Source organism: Gobio gobio (genome assembly GCF_949357685.1).
Source record: "Gobio gobio genome assembly, chromosome: 17".
In the NCBI taxonomy this organism is placed as follows: Eukaryota; Metazoa; Chordata; class Actinopteri; order Cypriniformes; family Gobionidae; genus Gobio; species Gobio gobio.
The window spans coordinates 22,967,937-22,993,254 of record NC_137110.1 but is presented as its reverse complement, the minus strand read 5'-3'; the positions used below and the strand labels follow the sequence as shown (position 1 = coordinate 22,993,254).

At 37.8% G+C, this 25,318-nt stretch overlaps 2 protein-coding genes across 2 annotated transcripts in view; both read right to left on the bottom strand.

Moving 5' to 3' along the window:
• Positions 1 to 9,661, bottom strand: part of dipk1ab (divergent protein kinase domain 1Ab) — a gene marked incomplete at both ends in the record, with an annotated part of 24,403 nt that extends 14,742 nt beyond the window's left edge. Inside the window, 3 exon segments of the mRNA XM_079840625.1 lie at positions 9,407 to 9,490; positions 9,573 to 9,617; positions 9,620 to 9,661. Coding sequence (XP_079696751.1) covers positions 9,407 to 9,490; positions 9,573 to 9,617; positions 9,620 to 9,661 — 171 coding nt within the window.
• Positions 9,662 to 10,497: 836 nt separating this feature from the next.
• Positions 10,498 to 24,533, bottom strand: zbtb11 (zinc finger and BTB domain containing 11). Its single transcript, XM_079841584.1, has 10 exons — positions 23,155 to 24,533; positions 22,329 to 22,546; positions 19,770 to 20,001; positions 16,783 to 17,798; positions 15,838 to 16,134; positions 15,352 to 15,748; positions 13,332 to 13,449; positions 13,057 to 13,215; positions 12,712 to 12,887; positions 10,498 to 11,801 (listed from the first exon to the last, which is right to left on the bottom strand). Exons 1-10 carry the CDS (start codon positions 23,462 to 23,464, stop codon positions 11,284 to 11,286), a joined length of 3,441 nt encoding a protein of 1,146 aa, XP_079697710.1. The 5' UTR covers positions 23,465 to 24,533; the 3' UTR covers positions 10,498 to 11,283.
• Positions 24,534 to 25,318: the final 785 nt, after the last annotated feature.

The following is a 25,318-nucleotide window of genomic DNA, read 5'->3' as shown; positions in this document are numbered from 1 at the left end:
TTTGCATATTAAACACAATCAAGTCTCAAGGCTCAAAAATACATAAAATAACACTTTTACATAAAAAATAACAACATTTACTCTCTCTTGATTTAGCCATATGCAAAGCATGCTGGGAACTAACAAGCCCCGCCCAGTTTCAGTTAATGCAACACAAATCATTAATATAATCTCAACACAAACGGATTAAGTAAACTTCAATTTGATTTATATTTAAGTGGATTGAAAACAATCAGATTAAGTTAGGACAAAATGTATAGCAATTGAGTTGCTTTAGCTCATTTTAATCAAGCAATTTGAACAAGCAGTACAAATATTTTTTTTTCAATGTATTCCACACACGCTCAATCCAGCTTCCTTCTGTCCTTGTGATATATATTTGATATATTTAAATATATCCTACCATATAACCTAATTTAGCATGTGACACAGTTCTTCTGAGCTGCACTGGAAGCAAAGAGGGCCAGCCTGACACTCATAGTAAATAGGAGACCTGGTTTTTTTATTCCCACAGGGACAAAATAGAGGAGAATGGTCATCTGACTGTGACAGATCCCTAAACGGCGCTGAAATATAGCTGAAATGAGGACCAAGTTTCTGGTTTTAAAAGAAACGGGGTGTATTTAATACTAGGTTAAACTCTAAACATACTGGACAGTATTAGCCAAGCCACACAAGACACAACTAGGTAGGACAACAGAAGAATTAAAACAGTGTAGCAGGCACTAAGCAGGCACAAATCTAAGAAGGCACTCTGGAGGCCATGCAATTTTAAGTTCTTTTCTGATGTAGTAAAATCCTTTAAGGCTAGAGGCACTATTTTTAAAAGCATCCAAGATGTTTCATCGAATGATACCTATATAGCATTCCTCTGCTATCATACGGTTTTATACAAAATAATTGAATGCTTTTGGCTGAAAGAGGACTGTATGGATTTTGAGTCATAATAGTGAGTCAGCCAAGTAAGAAACATAGACATCTTCAAGCATTTTGATGCTGTGGCTTGATAAAACTGTTTCACCAAATCACTGCTTGGAATGGATGGAACTGCAATGCAGTCAGTATATTTGGACTCTTATGATTAACACCAAAACAGCTGATACGTGTCACACACTTGCATATGAAAAGTGTAATGAAACCTATCTAGGGTGAGAAATGAGTGAATAAATGTATCGTCCTGGGACAAGAGACTACAATACAATACACTGCACTGGGGTAACTGTGTCATTTTGTATTGGGCCACTCATATTACTTTCCCTCTTGTCCTTGCTAATTGAAAGTTTGTCTGGACTTGTTGTCTGAAGGTTCCCTAAAGAGTTAGGAGTTTTTCTATGGAATGCTCTCTTTCTCTCATGGCTGGGTGGTCACAGTGTTTAAGTCCCCAACCTTTGCAAAAAGAGGGACCTTAAAACTAGCCTCAGGAAACCTGCCCAAGAGAAGTCTATCAGAGAAGAGTTTTGACATCTGGGTCTATGGCAAGTAAGAGTGTGCAAGGAAGGGCAAAATCATTTAACAATTGTTAGAAATGTTATCTTTACATTCAAGTTGGTTTCATGTGGTTTAAAAAAAAACTATTTTCAACAGAAGCTTAAATTGAATCAGTCTAAAAATGTCTTATGGTATAATCACCAAGTAAATGTTCATAATATAAATCAGAAAAACGGTAAAAAGAATTTGTTTACAATTACCATGAATTAATAATGAAAAAATAGCATTCATTTTGTGGAGCTATACGATATGACACTTTACTATACCTGAACTAACCTTGTCATGTCATAAAAAGGTGAAATTATCTGATATTTTACACATCTATGAAGGTCTTCAGGGATCCTCTCTATGATATAATTTCCTTTTTTATGATTCTTTAAATGTTTGTTTGACTGAATGTTTTTTACCCACAAAGATATAAAGACATTCAGTTATTCTCAACTGTGTTGTTCATTATAGAAGAGATGTAGCAAAGTCATTATAATAGTTTTTTTTATGTATTTCTGAATAACTTTACAAATTCGGACAAAACAATCTATTTCAGTAAAAATGCAGATGTCTAGATTTAATTATCATTTCACAAAATGTTAACTTGAGAATACTAATAAACAACACAGTCAAAAACCTGAGTTCACCTATATTATATTCAGCTTTTTATCACTGTGGCTTTGTGGAAATGCTGTATCTGAATGTGAATCATGCCTCTGGCTGAGAGAAATGTAGAACATTACAGAGAAACTCACCTCCTGAACAAGTACTATTGTGTCCTGAAGCATTTAGTCTCAGTAACCTCGTGAATTTTATGAGGCATGTTCTCCTAATTCCTTCCATATAATGTTTAAGAGCATAAAGCTGTTATTTTATAATAAATTCTCTGAGCGCATGACCTCTAAACAGAATGCTTTAAGTAGATAAAATAAAGCATTCTATTCAGAGAATCGTCCATTCAGAGAGGACAGTTGGGTAACACTTTATTTTGATAGTCCACTTTAGACATTCTACTAACTATAAGTAACTTTGCAACTACATGTCAACTAACTGTTATTAGAGTATTTGTAAACTGTCTGATTAATATTTACTAAAACTTTATTTTGTTGGTCCCCCAACAGACATTCTACTGACTATAAGTAACTTGGCAACTACAATTCAACTTAATCTACTAACCCGAACCCTAACACCTAACCATAACCTACCAGTCTACTGACAGTCAACTAATCCTCTAATGACAGTTAGTTGACATGTAGTTGCAAAGTTACTTATAGGTAGTAGAATGTTTAAAGTGGACTATCAAAATAAAGTGTAACCGACAGTTGTTCCAAAGGTCAACACAGCAGATCCTTTGGGCAACAGATAAACAGATTTATAATATAATATGGCTCTTACATTTTCCCAAAAAATTAAATCTATAAATCTAAAAATTAAATCTATGGAGTGACGAGAATAGTTTTTGTGCGCAAAAAAACCCGATGGGCCCTATCTTGCACCCAGCGCAATTGACTTTGTACACCGACGCATGTGTCATTCCTATTTTGCACCCGCGCAAAGCGCGCTTTTCCCTCCACAGAAGCACGTCGCTAAACTAGTGAATGAACTTGCGCTACCTGGGCGGTTCAGCGCAAAAAAGGAGGCGTGTTCCGGCGCAAACAATCCCTGGTGCTATTTTGCTGTTCCATTAAACAATTGCGCCACTGACCAGAAAAAACCTAGTCTAAAGTCAGTGGCGCGTTGCGCGTTGTTCATTATGCTATTTTAAGGGCGCATGCTTGACCATAATGTATAGCGTGCACAACGCGCATACACTTTGCTCATGTAATCTACACAGATGCAACAGTTATTTTTGCAAATCATAAATTGTTACACTAAAAAATATTAACACATGAGATGACGGAAATCATTGTGGTGTGCCACGATTCACGAAGATGTGAAAAAATAGGCATAAATCTAGCTTACAAATTATTCAGGCTAATTGTAGTCTAATAATTAAGGAGACCTGTTTGCCCAATAGTGGCAACTTCTGGCAAGACGTATATAAGGACATCTAACAAATTGGTTTGTCCGTCAAGAACCAGGAAAAAAAATCGGTGAGGGTGGACGCAGCGATGTCCTCTGCTAGCGTCAGGTCCTGAGTAGAGGCAGATCCACCTCCCGTTACACGGCGTGCCCGATTGATGCTGGCAAGCTTGGACTTTCCCCATCTTCTGATGTCATTGTAGCGCTTGCGGCACTGGTGCGACGTCCTGGGGATGCCAGCTGATGAAACAATTGTGGCTATTTCCTCCCACGCCTGTTTAACCGACGCTATTTTGGGTGGGTTTCTCCCATCCCCATACAACACAACTTCTCTGTCTTTCACTGCTCTTACAAGAACATCAGTCTCCTCGGCTGTGAACCGCTCCTGGCGTGCGCCTGGTAAATACGCCATAATAATAGCAATCCATAATGGAACTTGCGCACCTGCTTTTAAAGGGAATGTTGGATGACGCTCTGAATGGTTTATTCACGTTATGCCCAAACCACACCTATGAATAATGAAGCTACTTCAGACCAACCCATTTTAGATTTGCGCCGGGCGCAAGAGCCATTTATCCCGCCGGGAAAATAGCAACAGCGCCGAGACCCACCCACAAAGTTACTTGCGCTTCGCGCTTTGACACTTGCGTTTCAGATCGTTAAAATAGGGCCCTAAATAACGACTTATATAGTGATGACGATTTCAAAACACGGCATCATGAAGCTTCGAAGCGTTATGAATTAGTGAGTCGATTCAGCAGTTTGGATCGCCAAATTTCAGCAGTTTGGCGGTTTGACACGCGATCCGAATCATGATTCGACTCACTGATTCATAACGCTTCGAAGCTTCATGATGCCGTGTTTTGAAATCGTCATCACTAAGTCGTTATTTAGGGTTTTTTTGCGCACAAAAACTATTCTCGTCACTCCATAAAGTTATTGTAGAACCACTGTAGTGAGATGGACTTTGTAACGACGTCTTTAGTACCTTTTAAGGGTCTTGAGAGTGTACCGTGCCTTGTGGAGAGTGGAGGCCTTTCAGAGCCATCAGATTTCAACTAAAATATCTTCATTTGTGTTCTGAAGATGAACGGAGGTCTTACGGGTGTCGAACGACATGAGGGTAAGTAATTAATGACAGAATTTTCATTTTTGGGTGAACTAACCCTTTAAAAAAAGCAACATTTTGAGGAAAAAGCCGAGAAAATCACGGTTTAGTCAAAGACTACATCCAGATCAGATTCAGAGCGGTGATCAAACACAGATGGAGTAGATGTAGTCCATCAACACCCCTAATGCTTGCACAGTCCTATAGCTCAGCTCGTCCTGGGTCGACATTTCATTCAGTAACATTATGTAGTTTTGATTTATATGATGTTTAATGTTGATGATCACGTTATTTTACATATGCACATACGATCGCTTGTTTTTTGCGTCTTCTTCGCCTGTGTTTTGATCAGAAGAGTCTGTACTCATTCAGAAGATGCGTAATAGTGTCCCCAAGCGTATAACAGTGAAAACACGGAACATTTTTCTCACAAATAACGGAAAATTCTGTGTTTGCCGGTGAAGCGTTTTCTCACAAATAAACTGAAAATTCTGTGTTTGCCGGTGAAGCGTTTTCTCACAAATAAACTGAAAATTCTGTGTTTGGCAGGTAAAGAGTTAATACATATTGTCTGCTGTTCTTACTATGAGTAAAGATAATGAATGGAGCAGGATTTGTTCTGCAAACTTTAATGTTACATCAGTCACTCGTGTTAGTTCTCAGCTAACGTATGCGCTGTTATTGATACAGTTCCTGCATGTGTACCACAATAAATTAGCTAATATTAGTAACTTGTTAATGCTGATGGTAAGAAATTAAGTAGCGTATACCTCAAAATGAGTAGCTTATCACTGAGCATATCGCCTGCTCAAGTCATCTTTGCGATGGAGGTTTGGGTTGAATCTTCCAATGTTTCATTATCGGACTCGCACTCGGATTGATATGATAAAATAGACGTCATCGTTACTGTCTTTACAGTGTGTACAATCGCTGAGATTAAGGAAGACTCCGGAGCTGAAGTTCAGTTATGGTAATGGCCGTTAGCTTCCGACATGCGTGGAAAGCAGTAGACCAATCATAACAGACTGGGCTGTCTGGCTGATCAGAGCAGACTAGGCTCACGGAAAGGAGGGATTTAGAGAGACTGATTCATCCTTCAAATCATTTGAGAATCATTGAAAAATGTGATGATGTGCAATGTATATTATGAGAAAATTTAAGTGTTTTTTGACCTTTGATGCATGTAAACCTGTTGTAAAAGACCTCCAAAACAAAATTAGGAGCCTTTAAAATTGCATAGGGGATGGAAAATAAAATGTGGATGAAATCTTGTTCACAGCTACCATTACCTCCAACTAAAATGGTGTACAAGGACCCGTGCCAAGAGGTTAATATCTACCTCTAAGATTGATTTTGCTCACTAAAAAGCACATATCCCCCATTCATGTTCTCTCTCCGTCAATCTTTCACTTGAGCAAGCAAACACCAGACAGTAAGCCAGACTCCGAGTGTGAGGACAGTCAGCTGAAGAAGTCTCAGTAAGCTGCTGAAAGCATGCAGGATTACGGTCTTCAGAAAATAAACAAAATGGTCAAGGAGGCCTGCTGTCCTAGTATGAACCGCTCATCCCTCCCACCACAACGCTGATGCCATTTCCTTCATTTTGAGGGATGTAAAGAACTTCTATCAAGGATTACCATCCACCACAGGTTTCACCTCATAGCACAAGACTTCTTCAGCTAAATATGTGTTTATATCACACAAACAAATGTGTGAGTTATGAGCTATTCACAGACTGAAGTGTGAGGAAAACAAGGAATGAGGAAAAAAAATAAAAAAATAAAATGTTATATGCTAGAAAATATATATATATTTTTAAAAATAATTCTGATTATTAATGACGACACTGTTCTTCAAACAGAGTATCTACATTATTTAAAAGCCTACGGTGACGCATTGCTGCTACAAACATATTATTTTTTCCACTCAATTATGTCATAATAACGAGATGTTATGTTGTTTTAACAACATCTTTTCGCATAATAACGAGATATTATGTCGTTAAAACAACATATTTTCTCATAATAACGAGATGTTGTCATTAAAACGACATATTTTTCTCGTTAAAACGGCATATTTCTCGTTATTTTCTCCTAATAAGGACATGTGTTGTATAGTGATGATGTGTACAAATATATGTCTGTATCCACATTAGAGAATTGATTTAGCCCATGTGCCTTTGTCACACTTCCATGTTTGAAAAGCAGAAGCAGAAGCTCAGAGTAAAATAGGCTCTTCCGCTGCCTGTATCAGTGGTAGTGCCTATAGCACGGAATTGTAGTAATTTATTGATGTAGCTTACAGTTCTTAACTGTCATGGGTAACAGATGCCGCTCATGATTAGCCTCAGTGGCGTAACTTTAACCTAGTAATGACGGACCCCGGTGCAGCCACAAATATCATAACTATCTATAATAGGCCTACTGTAATTAAGACATATATTCAAGAAATGTATTAAAAACAGAAATACGCTAGTTTCAGCCTTACTCAAAGGCTGCGGAAACATGGCCAGTGGGTTCGTTCCACACGTCAATCCATTCCCGATGATCTTGGTTTGCTTCTTATTTATCAAATATACAGGCAAGTAGTTGATGAAACCTTGATCAAAATTAAAATACAATTTATAGAAAATGAAATTCACTTTAAAGAAAGACTTTCTACAAAACAAAACTCAATAAAAATCATGTCATGAAAAATCATGAAACTAGCGTATTTCTGTTTTTAATACATTTCTTGAATATATGATACAGGCAGCGGAAGAGCCTATTTTACTCTGAGCTTGCTTCTGCTTTTCAAACATGGAAGTGTGACAAAGTACATGGGAATCAATTCTCTATTGTGGATACAGACATATTTTTGTACACATCACAATACAACTGTCCTTATTAGGAGAAAATATATGCCGTTTTAACAAGAAAAATAGGTTGTTTTAACAACATAACATCTCGTTATTACGAGAAAATAATGTTGTTTTAACGACATATCATCTCGCTATTACGAGAAAATATAGGTCGTTTTAACAAGAAAAATATGTTGTTTTAACAACATTTCGTTATTACGAGAAAATTATGTCGTTTCTACGACATAAGATCTCGTTATTACGACATAATTGAGTGGAAAAAATAATATGTATGTGGCAGCAATGCGTCACCGTAAAAAGCCTTTGCTGCCAATTAAAAAAAAAAAAATCAAACATACTGAAACATAAACAAGCTGGTTTTATGATGCAGTGAAAGAAATGTTATACTATTTCATATCAGTACTGGTGAAATACTCAACACAGCCACAATGCTAGTGGTTTTGTTTGTCCAATTTATGTTATCAATTAGAACAAACCATGTTCCATCTTGAAAGTACATTAGCCAAAGAGGGACATACCGGTAAATTCAAACTTCACCTTTCGCGTTTTAACACTCGATGGCACCGTGTCAAATGTGAACGAGGTCGAGCTGGAATTCATGTTAATCTTGAACTAAATCGGCCACCGTAGGAGTTAAAACGAAATCGGAATTGAGAGGAACAGAAACTAATATTCACTGGATTCACTAACCTTTTCAACACTAGATGGGGGAAAATATCACACAGTGTAGCTTTAAAGAAGACATTTGGCAGATTATTGCTGATGTGAAAAAAAGTTATAGAATTGTAAGTTTATTATGATGTAAACTGCAAAAAAAATACTATGTTTGAATTTTGTATGAAATATTCACTTTCCAAAACATGTTTTACTCTAAAACTGTGAGAAAAAATTTGAGGTTGACATCTCAAAAAATGAGCTTTCAGTAAGATCATGTTTGGCCGCAGCACCAAACGCACTAGATTAAATGCTTCCCATTTCCGTTTTTGCTTCCCATTTCCGCTTCCCATGTCACTTTTTAAACGCAACATTACAAGTGAGACAATTTTTTCAGGAACATTTAACCTTTTAGAATATTTTTTTATTTTTTTTTGGTTAAATAGCAAGTGCCAAAACCTTTACCAAGTTTCGTACCATTCTCAGGAAGTAAAACATTCTAAAACAGAAAAAAACTTAAAACTTTTTAGTCAAAATGACCAAACATCACCAGAGGGTTATTTTATTTTAATATTTGAGGGGAACATAACATCAATTCATCAGCAATACTTTGCAGAAGCATTATTGAAGACTCCCAAGACGGCAAACTGTCCCTGAAAAAAAGCCTGTAATAGTGAAACTAGGTTTATTATTCTCTTGAGTTAAATATATTATATGAGCTTGTATTGTCGTTGCTCAGTAGGCTATAGAAGTGTAAAATTAGGTCGTCAATCTTTGACGCACAGCGCTCAATGAGTTTGAAAATTCATGGTTTTTATTTTGAATTACGTTTTTGACAGGTAGGAGAAATGTTTTCAGCAGGACTATAAAAATGGTATACAGCAGCATGGTTGCTACAGCAACGACCGACCCGATGATGGATAAAACGCAGCAACATCAGTTTCATCCACCACATTAATGAAATTCACAGGAGAAAGGCAAAAATGGCATTTCGCTGTTTTTAGTAAGATATTACAATGAGGTTAATGCATAAAGATCGAAGTAAATGGTTGAAAAGAGTCGCGGATGTGCCGCTAGATTAGTCGTTGCATTAAAGCTAGTTAGATGGAGTGAAGCATAAGAGATGAATCCTTCAGAAACTTCAGAGTCCAAACGGGATAACAGCGTCCCCACCTCGTCCATTCAAATCTCATACACAATTTATTCCAAGTACACACAGCTATTAAAACGAAACACTCGACACGATTTATGAACAAGTTAAATGTGATGCTTATTTCGCGTCTTACCTGGATATAGACGGGTCGCTTCAGCCAGATCCACGGTATCAGACCCCGTGCCATGATTGAAACACCACATTTCACAGCACTAACCTACCACAGATACATCATTAGTTCACGGCGAAAGCCATTTAAATTATGAAAAACACAAATTACAGCGACCAATGCCCTTTACCATGCCAAGGTCTTTCTCGCCATGAGGAAAGATGATGAAGAGTGTGTGAGGCTCCTCAGGCGCCGCACCTCACGCGCGACGAGCAACATCTGCGCTCACATCCACTGGATGAGCTCGCGTTCATCAGCACGAGAGACGACGCGAACTAATCTTACATTGTATGGCAATCTGATGAAGCCTGAGGAAGTTTGTGCACATCTAGAAGGCTTTGGTGATTTCAGTGTCGTTTTACTTCATTTCGAGATAAGGTGCACGCAGGTGGACGAATCACGAATTCGAGTTATTGTGTGAAACTGTTTGTTGCACAAAAATCTCGGTTTCTAAACATTTTACAATGGATAAACGAGTCGATATAACAGAATACTCTTGGGGTTTGCACAAACTCTATTAAAAAAGAAGCTCAAATAATTAAACCATAACCACAGACGTCATAATTTAATTGTGGCATTTGTGAACCAATTGTAGTTAAACCACATAAAAAAGTTGTGAAAATATATTTTAGAAGTAAAAAGTATGAATTAGCTTATGTTTAAAAACTATTAATACAGCATTATATAAATAAAATATTTAAGTTTACACATACATTTACACATGAGTAATACGTTTTCACATGATTTACATCATGTGGTCATCCAAAACTCAACTGTTATTTGTAATAGATTTAGAGTAACAAAGATTTTAATACCATATGTTAGTAACATTATCATGATAGACAATTAAAATATGCATTGACCAAAAGGGCCACACTGTAATACGTCACTTTTTTACATAGTTCTGGCCAAAGCATTTAACAAACAAAAACTTTTTTCTCCCAGTGCATAGCTAAAATCATGGGTGGCCAAAGCAATATTACTATAGCTTCTAATGCAATGTTGTATGTTAAGAAAAGTGGTAACCAGAACAGATTTAGAAACTGAAACTAACAGAGAAAAACCAATAGTATTTAATCATGTTCTACAAAGCATCCACCACAATTCTAACAGCTAACACTATATAACACCATAGTATATTTTTATAAGGGCAGCTCTCACAAATCTTGGGATGCTGGTAGTGGTGCATACAGACTTCTCACATTTTTATTTTCACTTCAAGAAAAAAAGAGAAGAAATAGAGCACACGGGGAATCCCTGCAGACAGGGAGTTTTTTATTTGGTTGTCATTTCTGCTGCTATACATAGTACTCAGCTGAGGCCGAGAGGCGCCGCATTATACCAGACAAGTGCTTATGGGCCTTTTTGCTAAGACTGTTGTGCTTGTATATAATCTTTACAAATTATCAAAAAGAAAAAAACAGCCTTAATTATGAGAAAAAGTAACCTATTTACAAAAAAGTCAAACGTGTATGCTTGATTGTGACTATTACAATGCAATATTCTGTTTATGTACACATGTACACAGATGCTTACTTATAATGCAAACCAAGCATATTCACGCATCCACATCATGCACTGACACACACACACACACACACACACACACACACACACACACACACACACACTAAGAAGGGTGATATCAGCAAACTCAAGAGTCTTTTAAGCTTATTTAATTTACATTTTACATCAAAAATAAATGAGCACTTTTTTACATTATCACACAGGGTGCATATGACAACAAAAAAGAATAAGCCTGCCTTATTCATATTACTTTTACTGCCAAGTCACTATGATGTTGTCGACATCAGAGGCTGAGGAGCCAGAGTACTTGTGTCTCATTCCACCTCTGCCACATGGGCCACCTCGACTTCCATGGTTTGGATGATCTCTGGTGCTTCTTCCACCTTGACTGCAGCTTGCTGTGCCAGGACATAGTTCACCACCTGCATAATACTCTGATCGGACAACGTGCTCACAGCGGCATCACTCACAGCCTGCACGGCCTCCACAGTTTCATCGGTGATGAGCACAGTCTCTATCTCCTCTGTGGCGGGAGGCTGTGGAGGCTGGAGTTCAGGGGGCAGCTCAGAGCTGAGAATGCTGACGGCGTGCTCCACCTGCGTGCCTTGGTTGTGGAACTGCAGAGTGTCCTTCTCCAGCATGATCTTGCCGGGCAACTGATCTCCATGGAACTTGGTGATGTGCTTCCGCAGCGTTCTGGCATCTATGTGGGCCTCCTGGCACAACGGGCACACGTAAGGGCGCTCGCCCGTGTGAGTGCGAACATGCCGCTTCAGCGAACGAGCATCAGCCCATGCAACGCCACAGGTCAGACACTCAAAGGGCTTCACTCCTGCAAAAAAAAAGAAAAAGAAAAAAAAGAGCAGCATGACATCTCTTACACTCAGCTATTTATAAGCATTTCAAGTGGCTGACACCCAAGCCAAAATGTCATTTGACTGTAAAATTGCCAAATACAAGCATGAAAATGTGCAGGTTATATTAGAGACTGAACGGCTCAACAAGAAAGACATGCAGTGCCACCTACAGCCACATAGCAGATGTGCAGATTAGATCAATCTTTTCAAAGCAAATAAAAAGTATTAAACAGTTTTGTTTTTACAAAAATATATTTTTGTTTGGTTTGGATGCACAAACTATTAATACTACTAATATTAAATATTAATAGTAGCCTAATAACAGTGGAGAAATTAAATGGTATTGTTCTGGGGAACTAAGAAAACCTATTGTTTTATTATAATTTATAAAAATATATTTTTAATTAGTGCTGTCAAATCGATTTATCGTGATTAATCGCATCTAACATAGAAGTTTGTGTTAATATAATATATGTGTGTGTATATATTTTATACTAGATTTATATATATATTATTTGTAAAATGTAGTTTCACTGCAAATCACTCCATCATAGTTTTTGAGATTCATTTCAGAACATTCAGAAACCAAACAAACCAAATGTATTTAAAATAGTGCTGTCAAATCGTCAATGAACTGCATCTAACAGAAACGTTGATATATGGTTGTCTGAATGTTCACAAACTAAACAAAATATATATTTTTGCTAAATAAAAGTATTAAAAACATGATAGCGTCACAAAAACTACGATAGAGTGATTTGCAGTGAAACTACATTTTTCTTGTTATATTTTTGTTTGTTTTGTTTTGGGTGAAACAGTTCCTGAATCTGCATTTAAATGATTTATTATCATTCTACATGCGTTTGTGTATGATTCTCCACTAACCCTGGTGATTATTCATGTGGCGGCGGTACTCTCGGAGCTGTGTGAACTTCCTCCCACAGTGCTCACACTCTCTCTCCAAGTTCTGCTTCACTCTGCCCTTCTTTCCATGAGTGGCTTTCTTGACATGCCGTCTGAACAGGGCCTTCTCAAAGAACTCCTTCCCACACACATTACACCTGCCAAAAGGACAAAACACACAATGTAGTTCGCTGTCTACCTCTAACAAATGCTTGAGTCCCTATAGAAGTTCAGATATCATAATAGTGAAATATAATTTCCATAACAGAGCCTTCACAAAGCACAAGCTAAAAAAATCCACTTTGTTTTTCGGTTTTTCACTCTCACCTGAAGGGCTCTGCAACAGTGTGTGATTTGACGTGCGAGTACCAGTCTTTCTTCCAGCTGTAGCATTTCCCACAGACCTGGCACTGGAAGGGCTTTAGGCCTAAGTGCTTATTCATGTGCTGCTGCAGGTCTTTCGCTTCAAAGAAACTCTTATCACAGCTATAATGAAGGAACAAAAGGTGTCAAACCATTATGTGGGAAAATACGTGAATAAAAGTTTAATCAGGGGGTTCACAGAAAGCAGTTGTGCATGTATCGAGGGATAAGGCACTCACTGAGAACAGTGGAATAAGCGGACCTCAGGTTTGGGTTGATGTTTTTTGAGGTGTTTGCTCAGTCCGGATGCACGGTGAAAAGATGCTCCACAGGTTGTGCATAAGTACTTTGATTCACCTGTCAAACAAACTGCTATTATGAACTGTTCATTTAGCACTATCGTAATGTTAATGTCTACATTGACTGGTGTTTCGATCACATCAGAAATGTTTTTCTTATATAAATGTCAAATATTTATTTACATTGATTTCAGTCTATGTACTTATTGTAGTTATTACAATAACTATGTAATAACTAGGTACTAACCCTGAACCTCCCCCTAAACCTAACCTTAAAGCCGAAAGGATTTCACGTACGCGAGCGTATGCACAGTCATAAGCACAGCATTGCAAAGTATACTTCTTTTGACTCGTACGTGTATACAGGCACTCGACGCATGTGCAGTTTTGAGCAATTCTCTCCCCACAAGTTACAACCCATGTAAATACTGCAAAAAATTAAATGTGCATATGCAACCTGTGCTTACAATGTATGTGCGGTTACAAAAATATGGTGGTGAGCGTTCAGTACGCGCATTCTCTACTGATGTCAAAATTCTCATCCGCACTGTACGCTGACCCTCGCGTATGCGTAAAAAGTGAAGTATACTTTGGCCGTTACCCATGTAGTTATCTTAAATTAACCAGTACTTTCTTTGGTAAGGACAGTTCTGATTCCAATGCTTCACTGATTTGTAAGCTCTCTGATCACTGTTAACCTTTTTTATTCAGATTTTTTTTTAAACTATAGATGTTGCCTTTATTATATTTTTGTTACATTTTTATGGTAATTATGTAATGTAAACAGGGTACTAAATAATCACAAAATTATTAATTATACAGTGAACATTTTAATATGCTTTTAAAATGGGGTTTCTGCATAGCACTATGCATATCAGGATACTTAATCGGGCTGTATTTTCTATTTGTATAAAAAAAATCTCTATTTATTTTAATAATAATTTTATTTCACATCCTGCCTAATGAGAAGGCTTGTCGTCTCCTGACTGCAAAATGGACATATTTGCATGACTTTCTAACATTTACAGATGGAGAATATCCCTGTGAAATGTAAGTTATGCACTGAGGAAAGCATCACATTTCAAACGCATTAAACACCGCAGGTATCGGTCAGTCTGTCAGCAATAGTATCTCTCAGAGCGTCTGACAGGGCAAGCTGCTTTAAACTATACGTGTTAACAATATCTTACCAGTTATTTTAAAGCCCTTAATATAAAGCATGTGTCATGTTTAGGACAAATTGTATCGTGCACTTTCAATGCATCAGCTCACTCTGCATACTCCGCCATTTTTCAGATGCGTTCGTATCAATCTACTGTATATCGATCCTTCCGAATGGCGTTCGCCCATCCCTTAGGACCGACTGACCCGTGTTCAACTGCTGTTCACATGGAACCCTTCTCCACTTCAGCCTTCAAAGCTCTAGTTTGAATATTTGCTACTACCCCACGCGTCATGTAAGCCCTCACGCGATGACGTCATCAAATTGCGATCGGTTCGTGAGATCGGCCAAGTTAGTGAGTACCGATCGAGTCATAAAATATGATTATCGGCCGATACCGATCTCTGGCCGATCGATCGGAGCATCCCTAATGATTATTTATTTACTGTATTATTACATACCGCTTTCTTTTAACCATTTTTAATTACATTTACTCCTTTTTATTTGTCTTTTAGATTTTTTCCAGTTCTTATATAATTTTACATTTGTATTTTTACTTCTTTACTATGTAAAAGACTGAATTACCATTGTGTATGAAAATGTGCTACATAAATAAACTTGCTTTGCCTAAAGTAAATATAATTATTTACTTAATTCTGTAACAGTCTAAATTCAAATGCCTGAATTTTTTTATCATAACTCCCATAGTTAACACTAATCACATAATACCAGTCTAAATACTTGCATATTTAAGTATTCATCTAGCCTGTCACAAGCAAAATGTGTACACAAGAGTACCTGTATGAATGCTTGTATGCTCCTCTAGGCTTCTTTTAGTGACAAAAGACTTCTCACAGACAGTGCACTGAAATCTCTTGAGGGAGTCATGCAGCGCCCGGTGCATCTTCAGGCTGTGCTTGGTGGCAAAGCTTTTCCCGCAAACCTTGCAGGTGTGTGGCCTCACCCCCGTGTGGTTCAGCATGTGAATGCGCAGGGAATACAGCTTGGGCAGAGTCTTGCCACAGATGTCGCACACAAACTCCCGTTTGGTGCGGTACCTCGCCTGATCTTCTGACCCCTGAGAATCTTCTGTGGCCATGACCCGTGTCATACTAACTCTCTGGGTCTTCTGATGCTTGTGACGGGCCAAATGTGCACGGAGTGAGGCTGCGTACTGGAACTCCTTATTGCAAATCTGAAAGGACAAAAGGAATGTCAGGAAAATAACTAAAATGCATAAAGATCAGGCAAGAATTACTTTTTATTCAGCCCAAGGGTACATACACTGCACTTGAAGCTGCGAGCCTTCTCGTGTTTCAGAGCATGCATGATGAGGGCGTACCGCCTCTGGAACACCATGCCACACTCATTACACGCATGTTCTCCTTCCACAACTTCTCCTGGGTCTTCATGCAGTGCGCCCTCCTCCACAGTCTCTGGCGTGTCGGCAACAAGCTCCAGTTCCTCTGCTAAAGGCGCTACGGCTTCAGAGGCGGCCTCTATGTTTGACTCTGAAATCTCATCAGGATTGTTCTTCACAGACTGAACCGCTCGACCTCTCCTGGCAAGTCTCTGAGGTGTCTGGGGACACAGTGAGATTCTAAGACAATCTGGCTGATTTTTTTTGGCTCATTGAACAACAGCATATTGGGGTCAATGACAAATAACAGTGTCTATGATTAAAAAAATATAGTCTTGTATTTTGATTGTATTCATGCTGATTTTAAAAAACATTTATACCATTTTTTAAAAAGGTTTAAATTTAATGACTGGTGAAAATGTAATGTGGTGTAAAAAGTAATAACATTTATAGTTTCCAAGTTTCCCATGTTGGTCACATCACATGACTTGGTGTATATAAGGTTTTACAAATATTAATAAGCGGTAAAGCAGTTGTTTAAATACATGTTCCTAGAAAATAAATAATATGATTATGCCAATATTTATTATTATTTATTTATTACCGGTAATTACTTACATTTTCTGTTTCAAGAATGTCATTCTTCTTTTAATGAGGCCTTTTTCCCTCATGATGATTTTAGAACATTATGATATCGGGAAACCAGTACAGGCTTTTGCATCAACGCCATATAACAGTCCACATAACAGATGGGCCACCCTGCGATTATGGACCTTACAAATGTGCCAAGTCCAAAAGGGCACCATTTGGGACAAGGCCATTGTCACATTTACAGATGAAACATATGTCGAGAGAATGGGAGTGCATACCTTCGCAGGGGGTGAGGTGCTTCTCTCTTCCTCCTCTGTCTCAAGTCCCATATGAAGACGAACGTACCCTCCTTCTTTCACAGATCGTTTTCTGAGGTATCTCTTGTTGGGATCTTTGCATTCCTCTTCTTTTTTCTCATCATCTGCACCAGATCCATCCTCAACCCCCTCCATCTCCATGGACTCCTCCTCTGAAGGGAGAGGAGGTGGTGGTTCCGGCTGCTTCACTTTAGGTGGTCTTCCTGGCCTCCTTCTGACAGGTGCAGGGGCTGGCTGTGGCGCTGCTGCTGCTGGCTCAGGTTGGTGTGTGGGCTCAGCAGCTTGGGGCTCATCCTGCACAGCAGGTGGTGCTGCCGCAGCTAAATGCACAATCTCAGAAGTGTCCATTTTGCCAGGATCCACACTAATGAGATAAGTTCCAGTTTGCATACTCTCTGCGACAGGAGTGTCACCAACCTGTGCCTCCTCTACAGACCAACAAGCCTGTACTACAGCCAGGGACTCACCTGAACCCGCTTGTCCGGAGTGAGTGACCAAAGTCATGGTCTCGCCCTCCTCTGCCTGGCCACTGTGGGCCACCATGGCCAGAGACTCAGCTGAGCCAGCCTGTCCGCTATGAGTAACTACAGTCATTGTTTCGCCATCTACGGTCGCACCAGCAAGCAAGGCCAGCGATTCAGCCGTCCCGATTTCACTTGTGATTAGAGCCAGGGACTGTCCTGCTTCGGGTGTGTCATCACTCTGCATAGTTACCACATAGGTTTCGGAAGCGGTGGGGGTGATTGGCTGAGGGGGCGCAGGCTGGCTGGCCACCACAGTGTGGATGTCTCCTCTCTGATAGACCATCAGCTTCTGTTCTTCTACTTTCTTATGCACAGATTCACAGATCTGAAGCACTTCAGCCATAAATAAGTGCCGTGCCAGCGTGGCTACCTCTGCCATCACGCAAAAGTTAAAGGTCAGATTGGATGTGTAGGCAAAATCCAGTAATGGCAGAAAACTGGCCTTGCTGAAGCCTGGTAGGTAAAACAACACAAAAGAAACAATTACAATTTGAATACATATAATATGCATATAAATAACAAATCAACAAATTAAAGGGTAACTTTTTTTGTTCAAAATACATCATTAATCCTTCTTCCAAAACGTGTTTTTTTTCTTGCTTTGATTAACTATGGTAAGACTATTAGAAGTGTTTATATTTGACCTCTGTCAGGATGGTTTTTGTGGAAAATTGAGTATATGCATCACTCGCCCATGCGTGTATCGTCATATCCATAAATATAGAAAAGTTATATGCAAGTAATAGAGAGGCAGTTGCTTTGCCCTGAAGAAGACCATTTGTTGGTTGAAACATGTTGGCTCTTGTATTAAAAAAAAAAAAAAAGACTTAAGCCAGGGTTATTCAAATCTTGCCCTGGAGGGCCAGTGCGCTGCAGAGTTTAGCTTCAACCCTAATCAGGTTCATTAGTTTGATCAGGGTTGGAGCTAAACTCTGCAGCGCACTTGCCCTCAAGCCATACCAAATAAAGGGCTTTTTAATTCATTCCTTCTCCACTTTTTACGTCTCACTGAGTGCCTGGGACCTGCCTTTTTTGTGTCATTGGATTTTTCCCTACCCCAAGAGCACTTATTATGAAATATTTAACTCTACCTGAGCGCCAGGTTGAATCTTTTGTAGTTAATAGAGAGGCATGTTGGATGTGAGAGTGGCATAGATTAGTTGTCACAATAGACCCTTTTCACATTTCCGGGTTTCTCAGAGCGGAAGTCATCATAGTTGGCTTAACTTTTATAGCAGTGAATGAGAGAATACATTAAATATATATATTTTTTTGTCCCCACTTGCTCAAATAGCAAATTTGGGATTTGAAATTTTGTAAAAGCGACGCTGAGATGGGGATTATTACTCAACAGGTTTATTACACTGCCATACGTAGCTTGCGAACAGAGTTCATTGTAAAAAGTCATATTTATCCGCAATCACACAGAGCCAAAGCACAACCAAAACAATGTTCTTCCGCAAAATGCATGCAGTTTTGCTTTTTTAACCACTGGAGGGCCAAAAGTTCCATAGTGTACTTTTACTTGGTTAATGTTTTCACACAAATTACAAACTAGCTAGGAAGCTGCCTATCTAGGCAACATTTTAGACATTAGCGGTTGATAGAGAGCGGTTTGATGGCCGATGACAATGTCTTAGAGAGCAAGGTGGGTGATGGCTGATAGTAAATTACATGCATTTCATTTTACATCATTTATTTTTTAATTTGGAAAAAATAATAATTCGAAGATCAATCAATACGGGGGAAAAAATTTGAACTTAAAAAAATTTGCAACTTCACTTTGTAATCATATAACAGTATTTTTCACAAATAAATAATTGGTTAAAAACATGAATAAACGAAAATAAAAAGCAAGTAGTATTTGATTCGACAGGATTTAACAGCTGTATTCGCTATAATCTGATGTTTTTTGGAATTGATTAGATATTAAAAGATTTATATAATTTATTCTTAGATTTATTTCAATTATATGAATGCGTATTTGCTCATTTCTGACTGTATTTGTTTAACAGTTGTGTCAAATAATTGCTAAGTAAAGACATGTTAAGACATGGGAGCTCCTGAATGCATTGCAGTTTGCTCAGTAATCAGTTTTATACCCATATTAAAATGTAATAGTAATTGATAAACTAAAATCATATTTAAAAAAGTGTTAAAATGAACAGTAGTACACCGTCTCACCCAATATTTGTATGTGCAATATATTTATGCATATTAAAAGAATATTAAATGAGTTCATAAATAGTGTTTCAGATCAGTCGATTTTGAGGTCACATTTTGGTTTGGATGCTGTCTTAAACTTTGGCACTGCACACTAGGGTTTAGAACAGAGATTATATTTAAATTCTTCTTAAACATAAAACCTCAATGAATTGTTCATGTTTCATCATTTCAATTAACCAAATCCTGCATTGTTCTCACCAGAGAGGTCAACGACAGCTTCATGACTGGTCACAGCACCCTTTTCCACAAAGAGCTCGTAGAAATAATCACTGCAGGAGGCCAGTACAGCTTTATGTGCCCGATGCTCCTCACCCTCAATGATCAGGGTGATATCACAAAACTCATTTCTCTGTCGCTGCTGGTTCAACCTGTCCAGCATCGTCTGCCCATGCTTTGGTAAGAACTGCTTGACAACTCCCTTACTGTCCACCTAAAACCATGCAACAAAGAATATATCCATCAACTTATCTATGAAATATTAAATGTATTGATAAATAATTGTATTAAATATAAAAAATACATGTACAATAATTGCACTTATATTCGTTTTAAATGTAAGAATATATTTATTTACATAATTTACAGTGATTTCTATGTTCTGGAACACTCCCATTTTTTAGAAAATAGGCTCATTTTACAAGTCCCCTAGAGTTAAATAGTTGAATTCAGGGCTCTGAACCGGTTCAAGGAACGAAAACGAAAACCGGAAACGAACGAAATTTTAAGAGGAACAAAAACTAAAACGAAATCAAAATCAATTTGAATCGTTCTGAACAGAAACGTTAATTTGAAATGACCATTAACCGGTTAATAACGTTATTTTATCGTTCTCTTTAATATTTTAATTTGGCAGTGACCAATAATGAATAGAGTAGTACAGCATGTGACGTTGACGGATCAAGCGTGAGTGAAATGCCCGCGCACCATCATCTATGAATCTACCGGTAACGCAAGTCAGTGTAGAGCGTGTTTTTTCATGCCTCAAGTACATTTCTTTCCCCACTGAGGTCTACAATGAAAGCGCAAGTATTGGAGGACATTCTTTTCGTACGTTTAAATAAGTAGTACGGACTTTAAGCTCAAATAGTCTGATTTAGGCTAGTTTGTGGATTTCGTTTAAGCCTATCCAAGTAGGTTACTAGCATCTATCAAACATTTTTCCTATAGTCTTTCAGATTGCCAATACAGGTCAATGTTTTCTATAGACGGTTGATGCTTCGTATTAAATGGTATGTTATATTGCATTAAATGATCGAGCTTTATTAGCTGACTGAATTTGATTATGTGATGCAAGGACGTGTTGCGCAGTGTTTGCTTTGAAATTACCAGTTGACAGTGCATTAAAAGAGCAATGGTTATCCAGTTTATTTATTCTTTATTCATGCAATTTTTAAAACAAGTCGTGTTGAAAAAAAAAGTTATGTACAAAGAATGTTATCACTCTTCTGAAAAGAATAGGCATATAGAGGGCCACTTTCCGCTCCATTAAAACAGGTCAATATTTGTCCCGCTGTTTATGCTTTGTAATTAATGCATGTATTTCTGTTGTGGTTTTAAAAATGTTATAAAAAATAAATATTCAAGTTTAATTATCATGCGTTATATTATTATGGAGTGAAAATAAGTCTTTATTTATACATATTTGTTTAAAGCATAGGCTAAATTAAAATAACGTTATTAACCGTTATTTTTTCAAATCAAACCGTTTTCGGAACAGTAATGTTTAATGAGGAACGCAAAAACGGAAACGTTAAAATATCGATTCTGCTCGGAGTGAACCGATTTATATTTTTTTCCGTTTTTAAGCCCTGGTTGAGTTTTACCGTTTTTGAATCCATTCAGCCGATCTTTGTATCTGGCGGTAGCACTTTTAGCATAGCTTAGCATACATCATTGATTCTGATCAGTCCATTAGCATCTCATTCAAAAAATGACCAAAGACACTTTCAATATTTTTCCTATTTAAAACTTGACTCTTCTACAGTTACATCGTGTGCTAAGACCAACTGAAAATTAAAAGTTGCGATTTTCTACACCTATATGGCTAGGAACTACTTTCTCATTCCTGCGTAATAGTCGCGGATCTTCGCGGCAGTACCATGGCTGCATGCGCACAATGATATTACGCAGCGCCTGAAAGTAGCCCCCAGCTAGGTAACTTACAATGTGACCGGCACCAAGTTCGTGTAGTTGCAGAGAAAGTTTCAGGCTTGCAGCTGACAAATTGTGTTGTGGATTTACCTGTGTGATTAGCCATGGTTCTGTGTGTTGTAAAGGGCTGTGATAGTAAGTCGAAGGTGTATACTACCACCATGTTCCACAGAATACCAACGAATCATTGAGCCGCTGCAGCCATGGTACGGCCGCGAAGATCCGCGACTATTACGCAGGAATGAGAAAGTAGTTCCTAGCCATAAAGGTGTAGAAAATCGCAACTTTTCATTTTCAGTTTGTCTTAGCACACAATGTAACTGTAGAAGAGTCAAGTTTTAAATAGGAAAAATATTGAAAGTGTCTTTGGTCATTTTTTGAATGAGATGCTAATGGACTGATCAGAATCAATGATGTATGCTAAGCTATGCTAAAAGTGCTACCGCCAGATACAAAGATCGGCTGAATGGATTCAAAAATGGTAAAACTCAACTATTTAACTCTAGGGGACTTGTAAAATGAGTAAAAAGTGGAGTGTTCCTTTAATATAAATAAACTGTTGTACCTGGAATATTTTCAATGACACAAACGGCATTCTGTACTTACAAACACCAGTTCATGTTTATCAACTGCATTGGACTGTTCCTCATCCAAATCATCATTTGCCTCATCATCCTCTTCCTCACTGGCACAGGCAGAGGTCTTTCGTCTAACTTGTCGGATAGCTTGTTTTGTGGCATCTTCAGCATTGCCTCTCCCTTTCTCCTGCTTGCTTTGGCAGTGCATGCACTCTTTGATGCAATCCTTCACCTGCTTCAGCACACCTGTAATAAGACGACTAGGTTTAGGCTATAAATAATAACAGACTTTGTATCCAAAATCAATCAATTACATCCATTTTTTATTTTTAAAATCAGCATGAAACGGAAGTTGCAATCTTCCCTACTGTTATGTACATCTGGGAAAAAACAAGAAAATATGTAAGTAAAATAAAAATTGTTGGATCATTGTGGCATACTATTGCTGTGATGATCTCATGTGTGTGTGTGTGTGTGTGTGTGTGTGTGTGTGACAGTTTGTCCCGCCCTCGCGCCAGTAAACACGTCATCAGAGAAGAGACGTCATCGCAACAGGGAGGGAAGTTAATTTTATTAAAGATTACGAGGACCCATGAATTAAAAAAAAAAAGATAACGGATAAATCATATATAATTAATACCGCAATATAAAAACAATTATTGATTTTGATTTCATGGTGACTTTAATGCCTGTCCTATCTCAGAAACTGTCCTGTATCCTTTATTTATGATGTCTATTATTGACATACAGCTGTAGCTTCCTATGTCACTTCTGTGACTGACAAGCGACATCTGCCATCTGTCACACAGAGCTGGAAAGCTTTGTCATTAAAGTTGTGATAACTGTAACGTTACCTCTCCACCAGTATTTCTGGGAGATGATCTCCCATGTCTGCTGCTGGTTGAGGTGTTCCCCTCCGGACGTGATGTGCGCCTCCGTGATGAGTTCCTTCCGCCTCTCGGCCTGCAGCACCACTTCCAGCTCCGTGAATTCATCCAGACCTTTCTGCCGCCTCTGGTAATAAAGAATCCCATTGCGCACTATGTAGCAAGCAGCTGCTTTTCGGATCTTTCTCTTGGTGTTGCCGTGAGTGCCCGGTGCGTAAGGCTCCCGTTCATCGGTCAAGTAGCGCTGGATAGCTAAATAACTCTCCTCGCTCGACATAACCCCGATTAATGACGCTCACTCAACAAAAACAAGACACATCAGCCTATGAGAGGTATTCTCGAGCGTAGAATTCAATGAGGTATTTTTTCAGCTCGTTCCCACTTCCATAGATGACACGGAAAAGTATCGAGTGTGATATTTCTGAAATATTTTCCAAGGGGGAACGTCAGTTCTTGACCGTGTGGGGTGGACTTGCCTGAACAGACAAAATGGCTGCTGCACAACCGGATGTTGCGTTTGAAATGGCGGAAACAGCACTGAGCACTTCACTTGTAGGGCAGTCTTGAAAACAGCAGAGGGCGATGTTTACCAGCAAGATCATTTCACTAACCATTCTGCGTTTTACATACGATGTATTGACACAAGTAGACATTTGTATTGTCATACTAAATCATTAGCACTCTAAAGTAAAACATTTTTTTTATTAGTTACAGATAAGTAGGCTACAAAACAAATATAAGACATTGTGGTAGCCTACTGTTCAGAGTATGTAATAACAACAACTAAAATATAGAATGAACATGTAGGCTATGTAAAAAAATAATACAAAAATTAATAAAATAAAATGAAATAAAGTATAATATTAGGGCAGTTACATGAATTTGAAAAGCTTGAACATTTGTATTGTTTTAATAGCCTAAGTTTTTTTGTTTTGTGATCTCATGTTGAGATCAGTATTATAAAAGACTCTAAAGTAACAGTGCATTAGGTGTCATTATGCTATTTAAAGGCCATAATAGTTTTTTGACAAGTTCTGAAAGGCCTCTCCCAGACCCTGACACGTATGTAGGCAGGATATGTTTTAAATCTAGGCTACATAAAAAAATATTTGTTTTCTTTTTCTCAATGATTGTGTTTCCACTCCTCATGTTGTTACAAAATGGAATACATTAGTGGAAAATATATCATGGAAGAAGGTTTGGACTCTCCCTAACAAGTACCTATTGATAAATAAGGTCAAAGAGATTTCTTTTAAGCTTATACATCAATATTACCCCGTCAAAAAGTTCATGGTGTCAAAGTTTTAAATTAAGTATAGATGAAAATTGTACTTTTTGTGATTCACACTCTTACATCTTTTTTGGCATTGTGATCATACAAGAAAACTTTGGCAAGACATTTGCCGCCAGTTCATTGTAAACAATATATATAAAGACTTTGAGCTTTATTTCAAGGATGTTTTGTTTGGGTTTTTTATTTTTGAGAAGCAATATGAAAATATTTTTTTTCTTTGCAACTTAATTATTTTGCTTGTTACCCCCAATTTTTATCACTTTCAAGAAGATGTTAAGATCTATATTAAATCCTTATCTACCTCCTGTAACAAATAGGCTTCTAAAACTTTGAATGTATGCTACATTTTTTGCCTTTTTGTATAATTTTTTTCTTTCTTTCATTATTATTATTGTATGTTTTGTGGGGAGGCTTGTGTTTAATTGACACTTCCTCATCTATTGATTTATTTTCATTTTTATTTATTTACTTATATTTCTCCGAATTCAAATGTGATGTATTATTTGTCCGTCCCTGAACCTCTGGCTCTGGCTTATGGCTCTTTTTCTGTATTTTGTAAGTGAATGTTTAAGAAAAAAGAAAAAAATACTTGGATGTTTTTTTGTCTGAAATATAGGATATACTTAAAAAAAAAAACACTTAAATTGGGTTTTAATCATAAACATTATAGTACCAGATGAGGTGAGGTGAGCTGACCTACATAATTTCTTGGCTAACCGAACAAGGAATTCATTTTATATTCACTAACATTTGTTGTTTTCTTTATCTCTCAGTATATTCTATGCAGGCTACACAACTACTGAAGATAAACTTAATAGTGTAGAAGGTAAATGCTAT